Source organism: Musa acuminata, chromosome BXJ2-10 (genome assembly GCF_036884655.1).
Source record: "Musa acuminata AAA Group cultivar baxijiao chromosome BXJ2-10, Cavendish_Baxijiao_AAA, whole genome shotgun sequence".
NCBI lineage: Eukaryota > Viridiplantae > Streptophyta > Magnoliopsida > Zingiberales > Musaceae > Musa > Musa acuminata.
This window is the reverse complement of record NC_088347.1, coordinates 24,445,998-24,463,097: the sequence shown is the minus strand read 5'-3', so window position 1 is coordinate 24,463,097 and position 17,100 is coordinate 24,445,998. Positions and strand designations below refer to the sequence as shown.

The following is a 17,100-nucleotide window of genomic DNA, read 5'->3' as shown; positions in this document are numbered from 1 at the left end:
GATCTCTGGGGACCCAAGTGATCGTGTGCCGTCCAAAGCCTATCACCTGAGCAGCTGCAGTGCAGCCTCAAACAATTAGAAGCAAAACGAAAGCATCGGTTGTCTTCACACGCTGACTTTTACCTCAGCGCAGTTTGGACAGAGGTGTGACACTTGTAATGGGAAGAAAGCACCGATCTTGCTATCATAACATTCAAGTCTTGCTTCGCTGCTTCAGTTTGTCATCCTCACTCGGTACTGATCACTCCTTCCTTCGTACAGTTTAAGGTGGTGCATTTGATGCAGAGGGACGAAGAAGATCCGACTGGGAACGGATGAATGAAGCAGTCTGCAGGACCGTAACTCGAAGAATAAATCCCTCCTTAATATTAAGTCGCTCGCTCATTATAATGACTCTCTCTATCTATCTCCAATAAATTTCTTATTCATACAATGATATTGGCATGACATATCTAATTTGATGTTACCTCAACTTCAAGATCGATGGTATCACTTTTGTAGACTCTTTGGCATATTAAATTGACTGAACAGAGTTTCAACGAGTCGAAAATAATAGTCTAAAATTTAATCTCAAGAATTGGATATGCATTTGATGCTTAGCTCATTCAAAATATTATTGACTATCACTAATCATAATTAAACATACTAAGCTTGAGCAAAAATATGCAAACTTTAAAATACCTAAAATAATTTTACTATTTTTAATATTATATATAATTTTATTTTTTTAATAAATATTTATATTAATTAAAAGTTTTAACTTTGATATACATGTCAAACTCAAATTTAGATCATTTACTTCGAAGGGATAAATATACGTAGATAAATCGTATTTAGCAATTTAATCGAATTTCAAAACATTAAATTAAATATATTAAAAAATTACATTTTATATCATAAATGTTTAATTTTTTAAAAATATATACACAATATATACATTTTTTTGGGCGTAAAAATCTATCATTGTGTTGCTTTTGCTTTTGAGTTTGGTCCCAAGTGGTTTGGTGTCGCTCCCCTGCTTCGTGGCGTACGCCGGTCGTCTCTCCCTTGCCGTGCTCTCCTCCCTCTCCTCTCTCGCCTCGCATTAACTCCATTGCCTCTCTCTCTCTCTCTCTTTCTCTCGGAAGTAGTCGAACAACCAGGTATTGCTACCAAAGCCAACCAAGAATCCCCCCAGAAAATAAAACTAAAAGTGGTATCTTGCGTCGTTTCTCCCCTCTTTGTTCTTCGATGCTTTATCGTCAGCAATCCAGTGCGAATCTGTCGGTTCTAAGCTTGAATCTGTTTCTTTGCATGGCCCTCAGTTTATCTCGTTTTCTTTCACCCCAGGTTCATTGCCTCTTGGTCCGTGCTTTTCCTTTTTGCCGTCTTTTCGCTGATGCTTTTTCCGTTTTAGTCTTTACATTGTTTTGCTCGAGTATGTTGGAGGGTTTAGGGCTACTGTTTCATTGCTCCCCTCTCTTTTGCCCTCGTCGTCGTCGACGTCTTGTTTGCTAGGGCTTTTGTCCTTGGTGTTTTGCTTGTTTCATCTTCGGGTTCTACAGCGCGTTTTCTCGGAGATCGATAGGGTTTTGATCTAACAGAATAGCTGTAATGCAGCTCCAACGTATGCAGGGGGGTTATGGACGTGTGTAATGCTGCCCCTCTTTGTGCACGAAATAAAGATCGCGGCTATTGGGTAAATGAAAACGTTGAAAGCAATAATAAAATTGGGTTTGGCCCCAAAATATGATCTTTCTGATGAAAGGACTTTTTGTTTGTTTTGGCTTTCTCTTTGCTTCCTTTAATTGATATTTTTTAGGTTTTACAGTACCAAGTACATTGCTCTGTTTAACTTCCCATTCTTGAAGTTTTGTTCGTTGTGTTCATTTTGGACCCTTTTTTGTTTTGATTTGGTTTGCCTTCACTGTAGATATGAATATTCATGGCTTTGGATTTTCTTTACAGAACCGAAAGGAAGCGATTTGCATGGATGATACGTAGGTATCAGATGTTAAGATTCCTATAATACCAATAATATTGTTTCGGTCAGCTCCCTTCCCGCCGCTTTGCCCCTCTCAGAACAGGGGTTTGATTTGCCAAGCATCAGATTCTACACCTCAAACCACACAGAATGATGATAATTTGTGTGTACAATACCCTGGGTTTTCTTCTGATGTTGCCCTCTTAGATGAATAGCCGCTGTTGCTGGATGACCTGTTGACTGAACCAGAAATTAGTCCGGGGGGGTCTCTCTGAGGAGATCCGCAAGTGATCCACTAGCATTCCTGGAGGTGGCTTCAAGTCTCCATGGTTTGTCTCCGGTCAAAGAAGAAGATGCTCTATCAGATGGTGTCCTCCATGAATCCCTGGAGTCTGAGGGAACCAGTGAAGTTGGTTCTGGGTTTGAGGCTGGGAACTGTGTCTATGGGCCTAACTCGCCAAGGCAAAGGAGTAAATTGACGGACTCAGATAGTTGGACGGTGTCGTCTTTGCTGGAAAATGTTCCAAGTAACCCGCAGCAGTATTTAACCATGGATTATCCAAGCACATATGTCGTGAATGAGCCAAATGGAAAAGAAGTTGATTGTGTTCCTTCAGGCTATCTGGATTCTGAAAAGATATCAAAAAGGTAACCTAGTTTCTGCTTTGTTCACTCAAACTTTGCAGATTGTCTTTCTTCAGACATCTCTGATACAGAAATCACCGACAAATATTTGCTCATATATCAGTCATATCAGATAAAAAAATTTTGTTTTGTGAAAATATTTTATTCCTTGATTTTAAGATCAATTGAGTTGTTGGTCACTGGCAAAAAGCTTAATTCATGACCAATTACCTTAGCTGTTAGTTACTGGAAGGATAGTAATTGTAAGATGCATAAGCTTTTAGAGCATGACAAACCTAACAAGTTGCAGAAATGTTCTAGATTTTAGTTTGGGCAAAATTCTTGTGCTGATCTTCATCTTTTATCTTGCAATTTAACAACTAGGAGATAATCTACCAAGTTCACCATAGGCATCTGTACGTTAGGATATCAGCTTTTGGACCTCCTTTATGCATTTTGCGTATACATATCTTTAGTTCCTTAAGGGCAAAGTTGAGACAGTATTGACTTGAGGAACTTCCACCCAAAATTTCTTATCACACGAAGTATCTATCAAACGTATGTCTTTATAAATTTTCTCCTTTCAAGAATATGTTGATGTAGGGACAATTGTATTAATTTTGCCATATGACAGCAATCATTAAGTTGAGGAGTTCTGAATTCCACTGTCTATTTTGCCACAAGACAATTGCATTAACTTTAACATTTGACCCAGCAGTCATATCCAGTATTTACTTTTACAAGGGGAAAACTGCTTGCGCATGAAACTCTTACGTTTATGGACTCTTTAAACCGTAATTCCATTTATCAATCAAGAGAATTGACTCTTAAACCAGTCATTTAATCAAGTGAATTACTGACCAACATTTTGGGTCCATATATGTTTGGTGAAAATGTACAATTCCACTAGGAGCTCGCAATTAATCTTATTTCAATCAACATTTAAGGTTGACTTGCTTAGAAAAAACATCCTGTTCCTATCTGATACAGCAAATCTAAATCAGGATCATCTGTCTCCAATTAAGCCAATTAACAGTTATCTTAAAAGATCTGATGGTTGTACTTTTATTGTAGCTTTGACTTTTATAATCCTTTTTGTTGTAGCTTTGACTTTTATTTCTTTTTACATTCATAATTTATGCTGCATGTGGCAAATATTAACAATTTATGTGACTTCTATGATCGTCATTGCATAAGCTTATGAGATGTTGCCTTTATTTATATTATTGCATCATCTTGTGAATTACCTTTCCTGAATTTTCCCCCTGCATATAACAGCGTTTGTGAACTGATAAATGTTTTGTTTGCAGATGCTCAGGCCAACGTTCCAGGGTTCGAAAACTTCAGTATATTGTTCAACTTGAGATAACTATTGACATACTTCAGGTAACATGTGGTTCTTTTTCTTGCTTTGGATCTCTCTCTGTGGATTTTTCTAATGGAGATAGCACTTGTTTGGCTTTCGTGTAGACACTTGGAACAGATTTGGCTGCTAGAGTTGCTTCTTTGTTTCAATACCATCTTGCTTTATCTGTAGGAAACAAGAATCTAAGACAGCAGATAGCCAGTCTTCGGCAAGAGAAAATTATCAAGGATGATATGTGAATCTCTTCTTTGTCATTGTGTGGATATCTTTGAAAAAGATGGAGTAACTTATCGTGTAACAAGAGTGAAAATCATTTTCTATATGTTGAAATCGAACTTGTTCCTGCTCAAATCAGTTTTCTGGTTATGCATCTAAATCCATGGATTCATGGAAGGTAAACTGCTGTTGCCATTCGTACAAGTTGCAATCTTAGGGAAACCTACAGTGGGTCTATCATCTATATATAAGTGGATGGACAGTTTTGTCCATTTCAGTCTCCTATAGAGGACATGAATGAGTCGTCAAGCTGTGCTATCTATTATTATCCATGTCGTGATAAGCTAATTAGATGCTTCTCATTCTCTGCTTTTGTGGTACATACAAGGGCTGGTCAATATAGCAATCTTGACATCATACTCAACTACGGCATCCACCTACCTATCTTCTGTATATGTTTGTTAGGTTTTGTCAGCATAATATTACTAGACATCTCGCAGATCCACCTAGTTACCTGTCCAAAAGTATACTGGACAGTTTCATCTACATTAGAAGTAAAGACAGGGATATTTGTGGTAGTATACCTGCTAATCCGCTTGTAGTTTCCGTTCTTTTATTTGACCTAGTTCTTGCTTGCTGAATTCAACAGGTGAGCGCCAGTCTCTGAAGAACGAAGCAGAGAGGTTAAAAATGATGCTTAGGCACCACCAGAGAAGCAAAAGCATGGCTTCATGTTTTGAGAAGGGCACTTACGTTGCAGATCCTTCAACATTAAATTGGCAGATGTTGGATTTGGAAAAGCTCACTCTTGGTGGTAGCCAAGTTCCTTTGAAGCATAGTCTGAGACACGGATAAAGCCAGACTCCTCTTTCTGCTTGGGTTGGAAATTCCTAGACACAGTTACTTGCTAGAATTGGCTTTCAAAATCCAGATTAAAATCTCTGGCTGTTAATCCTCTCCCTGTTGAATTTGGTAGGCACAATCGAAGACTAAAGTTGGTGCTACTGGTGTGCTGTTTGGCACAGCTTATAACAGTGTCAATTACCCGAAATGTCGAGCAAGGATTGTTAGATTTCACTCTGGTTGGTGTAGCAGCCATTGTCCAAGTACCATCTGATATCTGAGATGCATGCTTGTGTACTGAAGGGCAGTGGCATATTGGGCTGTCAATGGATTGGATCTAACCTGATCCAGATCAAATCACCATTGCATACCAGCAACAGTGATCCGATTGAATGACTCAGTAGGATCGATCCTGGATTTGATATGTTGACAGCCTCAGAACGATGGTTGGCAGGTGAACTGACTGCCAATAGTCAAAGCAATGGTCTGATGATAAAGCTAAGCCAAGCCCATGAAACCTATAACACGTCTTCTATAAGAAGGCGCCCGCCCTGTAGCGCTCCCTTCCATTCCTTCGTGAAGGAACAGACTACTACTTGAGATCCCATCCCCGGACAATTACTCTTTGGCAACCATGAGCGGCTCGGTCAATAACACAAACACCTCGACCCCGTCGTCGCCTCCCACCCTCCCCCAGCGCCGATTCGGTTTCGGATGGAAGTCATCGCTATTCTATGCCGCTGCTCTGTTAGCCGTCTTCGTTGCCGTTTCTCTCAAGATCAGCACCCCCCTACATCGCTTCGTTCTCCCGAACCTCGGTCTCCACCCAACTCTCCGACCCGGTCTCCTGCATAAACTCCAAGGTCTCATCTCGATCACCCGACAGCAGCCTGGTGCCCAACATATCTCCGAACGCCCACCATGTGTTCTATGGATGGCCCCCTTTCTTTCCAGCGGTGGCTACAGCTCCGAGGCTTGGTCTTACATCACGGCTCTCCGCGCTTACGCCGGAGATTCTCAGCTCAGGTTCCAGATAGATCACCATGGTGACTTGCAGTCCATCGAGTTCTGGCTCGGCTTGCCTGAGGAGTCGAGGCGCTTGGCGCACGAACTCCATGCCACCGAGTGTCGCATCGACGAGACCATCGTGGTCTGCCACAGCGAACCCGGCGCGTGGTACCCGCCCCTGTACGAGACCTCGCTGTGCCCCCCCACCGGGTACAAGGATCCCTTGTTTGTCGTCGGCCGCACCATGTTCGAGACGGATCGGCTCAACCCCGAGCACGTCGCGCGGTGCAATCGGATGGACGCCGTATGGGTGCCCACGGAATTCCATGTATCCTCGTTTCGCCGAAGCGGCGTGGATCCTGCTAAGGTCGTCAAACTGGTCCAACCGGTCGATGTGGAGTTCTTCGATCCGGCGAAGCATGAAGCCCTTGTTCTTCCTTCGAAAGCTCCAGTTTTGGGCTCCAACAGCCGGGCTTCGACAGGAAGGGAATTCGTTTTCCTCAGTGTGTTCAAGTGGGAGCAGAGGAAGGGATGGGATGTGCTGCTCAAGGCTTACTTAGAGGAATTCTCAAAGGCTGATGGGGTTGCATTGTACCTCCTTACGAGCGCTTACCACTCTGACAAGGATTTCTCGTCTAAGATCAAGGTGTTCGTCGAAAGGTCAGGGATGAAGGAACCAACTGATGGCTGGTCGCCGATCTATCTACTCGACGCCCACATACCGCAGTCCGATCTGCCAAGAATCTACAAGGCGGCCGACACGTTTGTGCTGCCCTCGAGGGGCGAAGGATGGGGGAGGCCCATCGTCGAGGCCATGGCCATGTCGGTACCGGTGATAGCCACCAACTGGTCGGGACCGACCGAGTACTTGACGGAGGATAACGCCTACCCGTTGTCTGTGGCTCGGATGAGCGAGCTAGCGGAGGGGCCATTCAAGGGTCATTTCTGGGCGGAGCCGGCGAGCGATCAGCTGAAGGTTTTGATGAGGCATGTGGTGGACAACCCTGAGGAAGCTCGAAGGAGAGGGAGGAAAGCGAGGAGCGACATGGTCGAGAGATTCTCGCCTCAGGTCGTTGCAAGGCTTGTCGTCGATCAAATCGTGAACATAGTGCGGAATCGGAGTGAGAAGACGAGCAAGCGAGATTAGATAGCAGGGAATTGGAGGAGGCATGTGCTGTGTGCAGTGCGTTGGAAGAACCATTGGTTCTCTGCCATGAGAACAGACATTGATTTCTGTTGTGTTGAGAGTATCCACTATTTGCTATTTGTTCTGTAGAAGTAGCTGCTTGTGTTATGGTGTTTATTAGACGAAATCTTAAGGATGTTTAACCACTTGTATCAACTACCTGTTAGTGTAAATAACCTTAAGCCGTGGCATCGGGACCAACGCGGCTTGGTTCGGGTCTAGATGACGGGGATCTCCCTGGGACGTGCCTCGAGACTGCTGAGGTGGCTGGTCCCGGTGTTCCGATTGGGATGGGGTCGCTATCCTCTCCGGGCAAGAACTCCTCGCCTGCGCATCCAGTGGGACCTTCGGCGGCGCACCTGCACAAAGGTCGGGTCGGGAGAGCTCGGACCGACCCCTCCGACGATCAAGTTAGTGAATAGTCGCAGGGGGTTTGTTATCTATGTTGGTGTCCTCCCCCTTCCCTTTTCCCGTTTAGAATACGAGGGTATTTATAGGGAAGCTTACTGTTTCCTGATGTGCCCGCTTGCAGGGGGCAGGCTCGTACTCCTGGTAGCGTCTGACATTGGTGTTGGTGTGGCGTGAAGGACCGAGCCTGAGCAGGATGTTTAATGTGCCTCGGTCGGCGTTTCGATCCGTTTGATCAAGTGGTGTCAGGTCAACCGAGGCGTCATCTAGGGCAGCTGACGTCAACCCGAGTCTTATCGCCATTATTACCCTCATCATATTCCCCCCCTCCCCTCCCCCCCCGAAGGAAGCTATGCGTCGGTTGCTGTAAAGAGGGATCCGAGGCATGACTTCGGCTTTGAGAAATTATCACAGCCGAGCGTTTGCCGGTCCGTTGCCAGGGGTGTGGGAATCGTGGAGTTTAGCAACTAAGAAGGGTTGGATGTGCAGCGGTGACCCCGGGTAGTGTGCGGCCGAGGAGCACAGCTCAGTCGAGCTGGCCGAGTAGAGGCTATGGTCTTGGGGAGCATGGAGCCGAGGAGCACGACTCAGGCGGGAAGGCCGCGCAGAGGTCGTGGTCTCGGGGAGCATGGAGCCGAGGAGCACGACTCAAGCGGGTAGGCCGCGCAGAGGTCGTGGTCTCGAGCGGCATGGAGCCGAGGAGCACGACTCAAGCGAGCAGGCGGCGTAGGGGTAGTGGTCTCGGGCAGCATGGAGCCGAGGAGCACGAATCAAGCTGGCTGGCCGCGCAGAGGTAGTGGTCTCGGGCAGCATGGAGCCGAGGAGCACGACTTAGGCGGGCAGGCCGCGTAGAGATTGTGGTCTCGGGCAACACGCAACCGAGGAGCACGGCGCAGGCGGACATGTCGCGCAGGCGTGGTCTCGGGCGACACGTAGCCAAGGAGCACGGCGTAGGCGGGCTGTGGCCGAGGGGTATGGCTCAGGCGGGCAGGCCGCGCAGGCGTGGTCTCGGGCAACATGCAGCCGAGGAGCACGGCGCAGGGGGGCTGCGGCTGAGGGATATAGCTCAGGCGGGCAGGCCGCGCAGAGGCGGACTCGGGCAGACTGTGGCCGAGGGACACAGCTCAGGCGGGCAGGCCGCGCTGAGGTGGACTCGGGTAGTCTACGGCCGAGCCATGTAGATACAAAAGGGGGTTCGGCCGGAGCTAACCGAGAGCCGGGAGGCAGTTAGGTAGATACAGAGCCTTCGCTCGGAAGAGACTAAGGCAGGGCCTATATTCCTTTTACGATGACTACATCGGATAACCACCGCGGGTGCTTGACTTCTTCTATGGAGCCCGTTGCCAAAAGTCGCTCCTCCTCCTCATGGCCACCCAGGCCTCCGCCGCGATGTACTAGTTAGCCCGTTGGAGCATATCTGGTACTGTGGTGGGGGGTCGCTCCACGAGGGACCAAAAGAATCTGGAAGGTCGCAGGCCTATCATAAACGCCTGCACTAACAGAGAGGGATGAGCGTCCGGCAACCCCCGGATTTGTGTTGTAAAGCGATTCACAAAATGGGAGAGGGGCTCGTCCTCCCCTTGGTTGAGTCCGAGGAGCAGTGCAACGGACGGCTTCGACCGGGCGTAGGCCAAGAAGTTAAGCTCGAAGTCTTCGATGAGCTGATTAAAGGAGGCGATCGTCCCGGTCTTCAGACCGCTGTACCATGTGCGGGCTGGCCCCCTCAGAGTCGTGGGAAACGCCTTGCACATCAAAGCGTCGGAGGTTCCGTATAGCGCCATTTGGGCACGGAAAGCAACTATGTGGTCCGTTGGGTCGGTGGAGCCGTCATATGCGTCCAAAGAGGGGAGCCGGAAGTTCAGGAGAACCGTTTGATCTTGTATCTCGGGTGCGAACGGAGACCCCTGGTGTGTGTCCACCCCGAGTTCTCCCTTTGACCTGCGAACCTCCTTCTGTACTTCGTTGAGCCGCTGATTAACAGAGCGTAGTTGGGCTCTTAGGGAGTCCGTTGAATCCGAAGATAATGCCTCGGGTCCCGGGTGGCCTCTCGAATTTGCCGTCACTCGATCCCCTAGTGGGGCCGATGGGACCCGAGGCGAAGTAGGGAACTCCGGAAGTGGCGTGTGGGCCCGAACGAGCGGCTCCTGTTGTCGCAGTGGTTGGATCGCAGGCGGGTGCGCCGGATGAGAAACGAGCAGGATAATGGTTTGCACCATACCCGTCAGAGCTCAGACTTGATGGGTGAGGCCCAGAAAGGCTTCAGACGACACGGGCGACGGGTCGGCAAGGGTGCCGTCGGGTGGTGACAAGCCCGGGTCGTTGAATATCCGCCAATAGCGCTCCGAGGTCGTGGCGGGGTGTTCGTCACGAAGATCTCCATGTGGGGGATGTTCCCATGAAGCTCCAATCGGATGTGACCTCTCAGCTGCAGGTTCGTTCGGGCCAATCGGGTGATCCCTCGACATTCCGGCCCTCATTCTAGCGCAAAAAATGTTAGTATAAACAACCTTAAGCCGTGGCCTCGGGACCGACGTGGCTTGGTTTGGGTCCGGATGACGGGGATCTCCCTGGGACGTGCCTCGAGACTGCTGAGGTGGCCGCTCCCGGTGTTCCGATTGGGATGGGGTCGCTATCCTCTCCGGGCAAGAACTCCTCGCATGCACGTCTAGTGGGGACCTTCGGCTTCGCACCTGCACAAAGGTTGGGTCGGGGGAGCTCGGCCCGACCCCTTCGACGATCAAGTTAGTGAATAGTCGTAGGGGGTTTGTTATCTATGTTGGTGTCCTCCCCCTTCTCTTTTCCCGTTTAGAATGCGAGGGTATTTATAGGGAAGCTTATTATTTCCTGATGTGCCCGCTTGCAGGAGGCAGGCTCGTACTCCTGGTAGCGTCTGACACTGGTGTTGGCGTGGCGTGAAGGACCGAGCCTGAGTAGGATGTTTAATGTGCCTCGGTCGACGTTACGATCCGTTTGACCAGGTGGTGTCAGATCAACCGAGGCGTCATCTGGGGCAACTGACGTCAACCCGAGTCTCATCACCATTATTACCCTCGTCACTACCCTTTCTTGTTCTCTAGTGTGCCAAATTTGAAGTGCAGGGCCGGCGCGACGAGAGAGTTCTTTGCTGAGCGATAATGGCGTTTGCATTCTGTTGGTGTCGATGGTATTCCTCGAGTCACAAGTTCCAAGGTTTTGTTATGTTTAATCATCTAGTCTTTTTAGTGCTCACAAACTGTTTGAGAATGAAAGTGTTGGATTAATGCATTTCTCAATGTTTGAGCATACAAACTTATTTGGCCTGCAAATTCTAGTTTTTATAAAGGTTTTTAGAAAATTTTAATTTAGCGTAAAGATATCGACAAAAAGTTATCAATTAATTGGCCTAAGAATTTTAAAAGTTTTATTACAAATTAATTTATTTTTTTTATCTTCCTAATGGATTTTTTATTAAATATATTTTTTGTATTAAACATGCTCGTTTATCTTAGATCCCTCCAACACATCTCTATTATCACTCTATTATCACTCTAGTTCAGTAGCACCTTATCCCTCTCTGTAATTGATGTAGCAATACCCTTGGCTCTATAATTGATGTCTTTGTTCTCTCCTTAGCCAAGTGACATCGAAGTGTATCAATCTGATCAGATACGTGTTAATGACTCTTCACCAATTCTCATACCTCCAACACAATTCAATAATACTATCACACCTAAACATCATATGATAACACACTCTAAAATTGGCATCTTCAAGCTATGTCAAATCCTTGACCTTTATGCTTCCACAAGCTCTCCACCTAGACTTATTGAACCTACAACCATTACCCAAACCCAAAAATCTTCACACTAGCATAAAATGTGTGAAGAATATGATCTCATACTCCATAATGCCACATGAACCATTATACCATTTCACTACATACAAAATATCATTAGGTGTAAGTGGATCTTTCGAATTAAGTAGAACCTAGATGGATTTGTTGTTAGATACAAGGCACGTCTAGTAATAAAAGGATTTCATCAACGATCAAGTGTTGGCTTCATAGAAATATTTAGTTCAATTGTTAAATTGATAACAATCTGACTTATCTTGAGTTTAATTGTTACTCAAGACTAGCACATATGCCAACTGGATGTTAACAATGCTTTCTTATAAAGGACCCTAACTAAATATATCTTTATACAACAACCTTCTAATTTTATCCACCCTCAATATCCAAACAATATTTTTAAACTACGAAAAGCTATTTATGAACTTTGCTAAGCTCTAAGAACCTAGTATATGAAACTTGGCTCATTTTTTTACGTCAATTGGTTTCATCAACTCCAAGTCTAACACATTATTATTTCTACGACAACAAAAGAAAAGTACTATATATGTATTGATGTATATAGATGACATTATCATTATAGGTAATAATCCTATTAAGATTAAGAAATTTCTAAAGTAGTTGGTAGATCAATTCTCTATCAAAGATCTGGAAACTTTAAGTTATTTTTTGGAGTGAAAGTAACGTTCATATCTAAAAAGATATTTCCTATCTAAAAAAAAATATATTCAAGATCTACAATCAAAGACGAATATGCAGAATGCCAAAGAAGTTATTATACCCCTCTCTACTACTGAATCACTCAAATTATATGATGGTAATCCTACTACGGATCCCACACAATATCGATAAGTTATTAGCTTCTTACAGTACTTATCTCTCACACATCTAGACATCTCATTTGCAGTCAATAAATTATTATAATTTATGCATCGACCCTCCACTACGCATTGGTCTGTAGTAAAACGAGTTCTATGATATCCAAAAGGAACTTTCAATTATATACTTTTTCTTAGTAAACACTCTTAATCTCTATGTCTTCGTCGATAATATCTTGGGCAAGCAACATCACTGATCGGGCAAGCAACATCAATAATAGAATGTCTACATCAGCCTATATTATCTTCCTTAGAGCAAATCCAATAAGTAAGAGTTCCATGAAATAGAAAATAATAACAAAATCCACCATTGAAGTTGAATATCGAGTTATCGCCACCATTATTACAAAACTCAACTAGGTCACTAATTTACTACAGGAACTTGACGTCACCTTCAAATCCACTCATATAATATACTGTAATAATATATATGCCACATACTTATGCACCAATCTAATATTTCGCTCACGCACGCATGAAGCACATTATCATCAACTTCTATTTCGTTAGAGATCAAGTAAAATTTATCTCTTTTATAGCTTGATGTTATAACAATAACACATAACATAGAATAATGATAGCAAGTTCTTTGCCGGACAAAGGTTCGATGGTAATTGTGTCACGTTCGGACAACCAAGTGCAGGAATTAGAAAGCAAATGTCCAAACTTACAGTTTGGAGGGTTTAATTTTAAGAGTCATATTGTCCAAACTTGAACTTAATTGCTTTAATATCTAGTCGAAGACAACAGCAAACTATTGCAAATACTGTTGCGCAAAACCTCTTTTCAATACTAACTCGTCTTCCAGCGATATCTACTGAAGTTTTGATTCCATACAGCCTTTTAAGTTTGCAGCATTTCTATGTATCTTTGTTGATAGTTTTTTAGCTCACTAAACCTATCCTATCTTGAAATAATGTTGAGGTGGGCTATTTGTCTTTCTTGTCTTCTGCAGGAAGAGTTTCTGCCCTAGTGCATTTCCTCAGCCATTGGCGTCCAGTTTTTGCAGCAGCCATGCATACCTGATCGATTGACAAGATGGTGTTAGTCACAAGATCAGGTTAAGAAACTCCCAAGCGCAATATTTAACTGTTATGACGCATCATGATTCGTTTTGCTTCTCATTCATTGATCAGATTAGTGATTTATATCATCATTAGTTTTCAGCTATATCCGATGTTGTATTTAAGGAATGTGCGTCGGCGGCTATACGATGCTGCTGTGCCTTTTTTACACTACGAATGTGCTCTCAGAAAATGATGTCAACTACGAGCTTCTTACGAAAAGTCAACGAACGACAGGGATTATTTCTGCGCTTAGATAAGCGAGGATCTATCGATCGATCTCATGCTCGGCGCACGCCGTCCCGTCAAACATGGAGTCAACACTAAATGTCCTTAAGTTGCTACATGTGCTAATGTCCATGGAGAGAGAGAGAGAGACGCCATGGGTAAATTCATGCTTCGGTTACCGCTTAACTCACGACATGAGACGTCGTTTCGGCGTGACGAGGGCATTTGGGTCATTTCAAGACGAGCCACGAGGCGCCCGCACAACCGCCATTAATAGGGGTGGGGGGGAGGGGCCCGGAGAACGTGGCGGGGGCCGCGGGCCCACTCTCGTCACGTGACTTTGGTTGTCCCGCATGCCTCACGCTTACCGTTCCCCCTTCGACCCGAAGGCGACGGTTCCCTGTTGGCGCCAAAAAGTGCCGTTACATGCGCTCTGGATCCGCGATTCCTCCACGTGTCCTAAATCTAACGGTCCAAATTCGTATTCCTCCACGTGCGCCGCTTCGCGGGATCCTTCCGAAGCTGGCGCCGTTGCCATATCTGTCTCCCCAATTAAATTACCCACGCCCCTCGCACCCGCTCACGAAAACACCCACCCGTCGCTCCACACATCACTGCATTCCACGAAATGTAGATTCGCGGGTTCGCGTCGAAACGTGAGTCCGTGTAGCAGAAGTCCTACGCCCCACTCACCTCTTCGGCCTCGTTTTGGGCGCCGCTATCACGAACAGCCACAAATATCCGCTCTCCGCTACTCTCGTCTCCTGCCCACACGAAATTACCATGATGCCCCTTGACCAGTTTCCTCGCCGCTATATCTATCTTCACCCAGTGTCTCCCTCTCTCTCTCCCCCTCGCCCGCCTGCTCGCTGTGCGCTTGGGGTTCTACAGTGGGGTCCAATGGCGGATTTCCCACCCGATTTGGAGGACGGCGAGCTCTGGCTGCCCTCCGACATCATCCGCGACGTCGGCGCTCGCAGCACCTTCTCCTCGTCGTCCTCCTCCTCCTCCGCCGTCGTCGCCTCCCCCGGTTGCTCCGCCCACCTAGCCTACCTCGAAGGCATCGCTCGCCAGCTCGACGCACTCTGCATGCTCGACCGGGCCGGCCTCCTCCCCGCGTTCGGACCGCCGCGTCATGCCCCGCCCCGCCCTCGGGTCTCGTTTCCCTTCCCTTCCCGTCTCCTCTCTTCGGGTCATCTTCGCTCACGGTTTACGTCTTCTGGCGACAGGTCTTCGGCTTCAAGCAGGGTAGGCCGGCGCCCCGGCTGGCAGGGGCGGAAAATGTCATCGGACTCGGTGTGGTTCACGCCGGGTTCATGACCGGCGATGGCGGGCGGGTTGTTCCCGGCTCGAGCCCCGGCATGCTCCGGTTTTGCTCCATGTCGAGACCGGTTCAGACACAGGTGAGTTTGGACCGGAGTCGATCCGGTTTCTTCTTCTTCCTTCTCCGTCATAATGACAAGGGCTGGTTGGGTGAATCATGAATGATAGGCAACCTTTGGAGCGGCCAGAGGCGGGGTGGTGCAGGCTCCGGTTCAACCGGTTCCGGACCGGTTCATTCCATTACCATCTCCTGGTTCGGCGAGGGAGGGCGGGGGCACGGGCGTGTTCCTCCCACGGGTCTTCAAAGACGAAGACAAGAAGAAACCCTGTAAGCTTCAAACGCTAACATATCTTGTAGTATTTTGGACACACATCATGTATACTTGCATGCATGTGTTTCGTCTTTCTCGAGAAATGTTTTCATGATGTTTCTTTCTTCTCAGTGGTAGATAATGCCGTAGTACTGCGGATTCTTTCTTGATGACAGTAGCATTGTTTTGCTCTGCAGATGTGAAAGGCAGAGGAGAGCAGCAGCAGGCGACAAGAAATGGAGGAGTGTGGGAGCAAGGCATGCCATTTCAGCATCCTCCTCCTCCTCCTCCTGCAGAGACGGGTCTGCCTCAGGACTGGACTTATTGAGAGGAGCTGAACCCTAAAGGCCACTTGTTTTGTTCTCTTCCTGTCTCGTGGAATAAATACAAGAAGAGAAGGATGGTGAACCAGCATGGCGGAGGGCTTTTGTCATTTCTGAGAACAAAATGGTGGTGGTGGTGGTGGTGGGGGTGGAGGAGGAGATCAGATTTAATTTCCTCCCGTCTTCTTTCTATCCTTGGTTGCTTTTGTGCTGATGTGTGTACATATAAATAAAGAATAATGTGGCTGCGTATCCTGCGCCAAGGATAATTATCATGGAATTGACATGGTGAGGTCCATGTTCTTCTTTGTGCTTCATTGTCCATAGTGGTGGCAGACTCTGTACCTTCTCTGCCTCCTGCTGCTTTATCTGCACAAGTGAACCTTTATAGTGATGGTGACATGGGAAGAGAGGTGGGGAGCATTGAATGCTGCCACTCCTGGAGCAGAGCAAGTTGGCCATGCTCAGAGGACATTGGTCAAGAGGAGTTCCTTGGACTTTTTTCATGGACCTACCCCATGTCTTCAGTCTACTTTTTGATGTCTGAGACAATACACTGGTGTGTGTGTGTGTGTGGGGTTCTTCTCATAAATTTCATCTCAATGCAACTTAGGAAAATAATGAAGCCCATGTCAGAATTGGACAGGCATGCATTGAATTGGCTTGCTTTGTGTGGAAGATTGCAATTTCTGCAGTGGTGACTTTTATCTTTGCAGCTTCTATCTTCACTGGAGTTGCTGACATGAAATTGGTAACAGGAGACATTGTGTTAATAACATGTGATCTTCTTCTCTACTTTGGCATCTTACAGAGGTCACAGCTGATTGGATTACTCTGTAGAAGAGAAAAAGAGCAAGAACATGAAAAGTAGGTGACTGCTTTGTGGCAATAAAAGCATGCTGAACAAAGAGGGACAAAGATCTGTAAGGTGACAGACAAGCTTTCATCAGCTTCTACAAGTTATTTCAGCTTCTCATTCTTCTGATCACACCAATTAGCATCCTATAAGTCTCAAACATAAAGATAAAGCAGTTTGTGTGTCTTGGTGCATAAAAGCACACCTAATCAATCAGTGACCCCAAACACCAATCAGTTGCTCCTTATCTCATTTGCTTCATCAACATCTAGATTCTCTTTTTATGTTCCCTAGATGAGCCAAAAACATAGATCAGTACAAAATCACTGACAAGCTCTTGTCTTGATGTTGCCTAAGACTGAACAAAGGGATGCACAAATAAGTGTCCTACCTGAACGCAAAAAGGCAAGCACAATTGTAAGTGAAATCTATACAAGCCTCCTCCCTCAAAAGAAAAAGGAAAAAGAAATAATGAATCACTTTACAGTGAGGAACTGACTCTCATGGAGAGGGAAATATTGGTGCACACACACAACATTTTGGCCACTACTTGTATAACAATTTACTTGGTCAGGTCATGTTATAACTTGAACATGGTAAAGCTTTGTACTCTGCTTTCATGCCATTCATTTTTGTGATGTTCTTATTATCCTTTAGTATTTTTATTTCTTCTT

The 17,100-nt window shown here is 46.1% G+C and overlaps 1 protein-coding gene and 2 pseudogenes across 1 annotated transcript; all 3 read left to right on the top strand.

Moving 5' to 3' along the window:
• Positions 1 to 1,621: 1,621 nt before the first annotated feature.
• On the top strand, positions 1,622 to 5,191 carry LOC135625706 (basic leucine zipper 61-like; annotated as a pseudogene).
• Positions 5,192 to 5,786: 595 nt separating this feature from the next.
• LOC135624591 (uncharacterized) lies at positions 5,787 to 7,298 on the top strand (annotated as a pseudogene).
• A 7,175-nt stretch (positions 7,299 to 14,473) lies between these two features.
• On the top strand, positions 14,474 to 16,810 carry LOC135624422 (uncharacterized). Its single transcript, XM_065128015.1, has 4 exons — positions 14,474 to 14,768; positions 14,843 to 15,016; positions 15,105 to 15,264; positions 15,445 to 16,810. Exons 1-4 carry the CDS (start codon positions 14,514 to 14,516, stop codon positions 15,573 to 15,575), a joined length of 720 nt encoding a protein of 239 aa, XP_064984087.1. The 5' UTR covers positions 14,474 to 14,513; the 3' UTR covers positions 15,576 to 16,810.
• Positions 16,811 to 17,100: the final 290 nt, after the last annotated feature.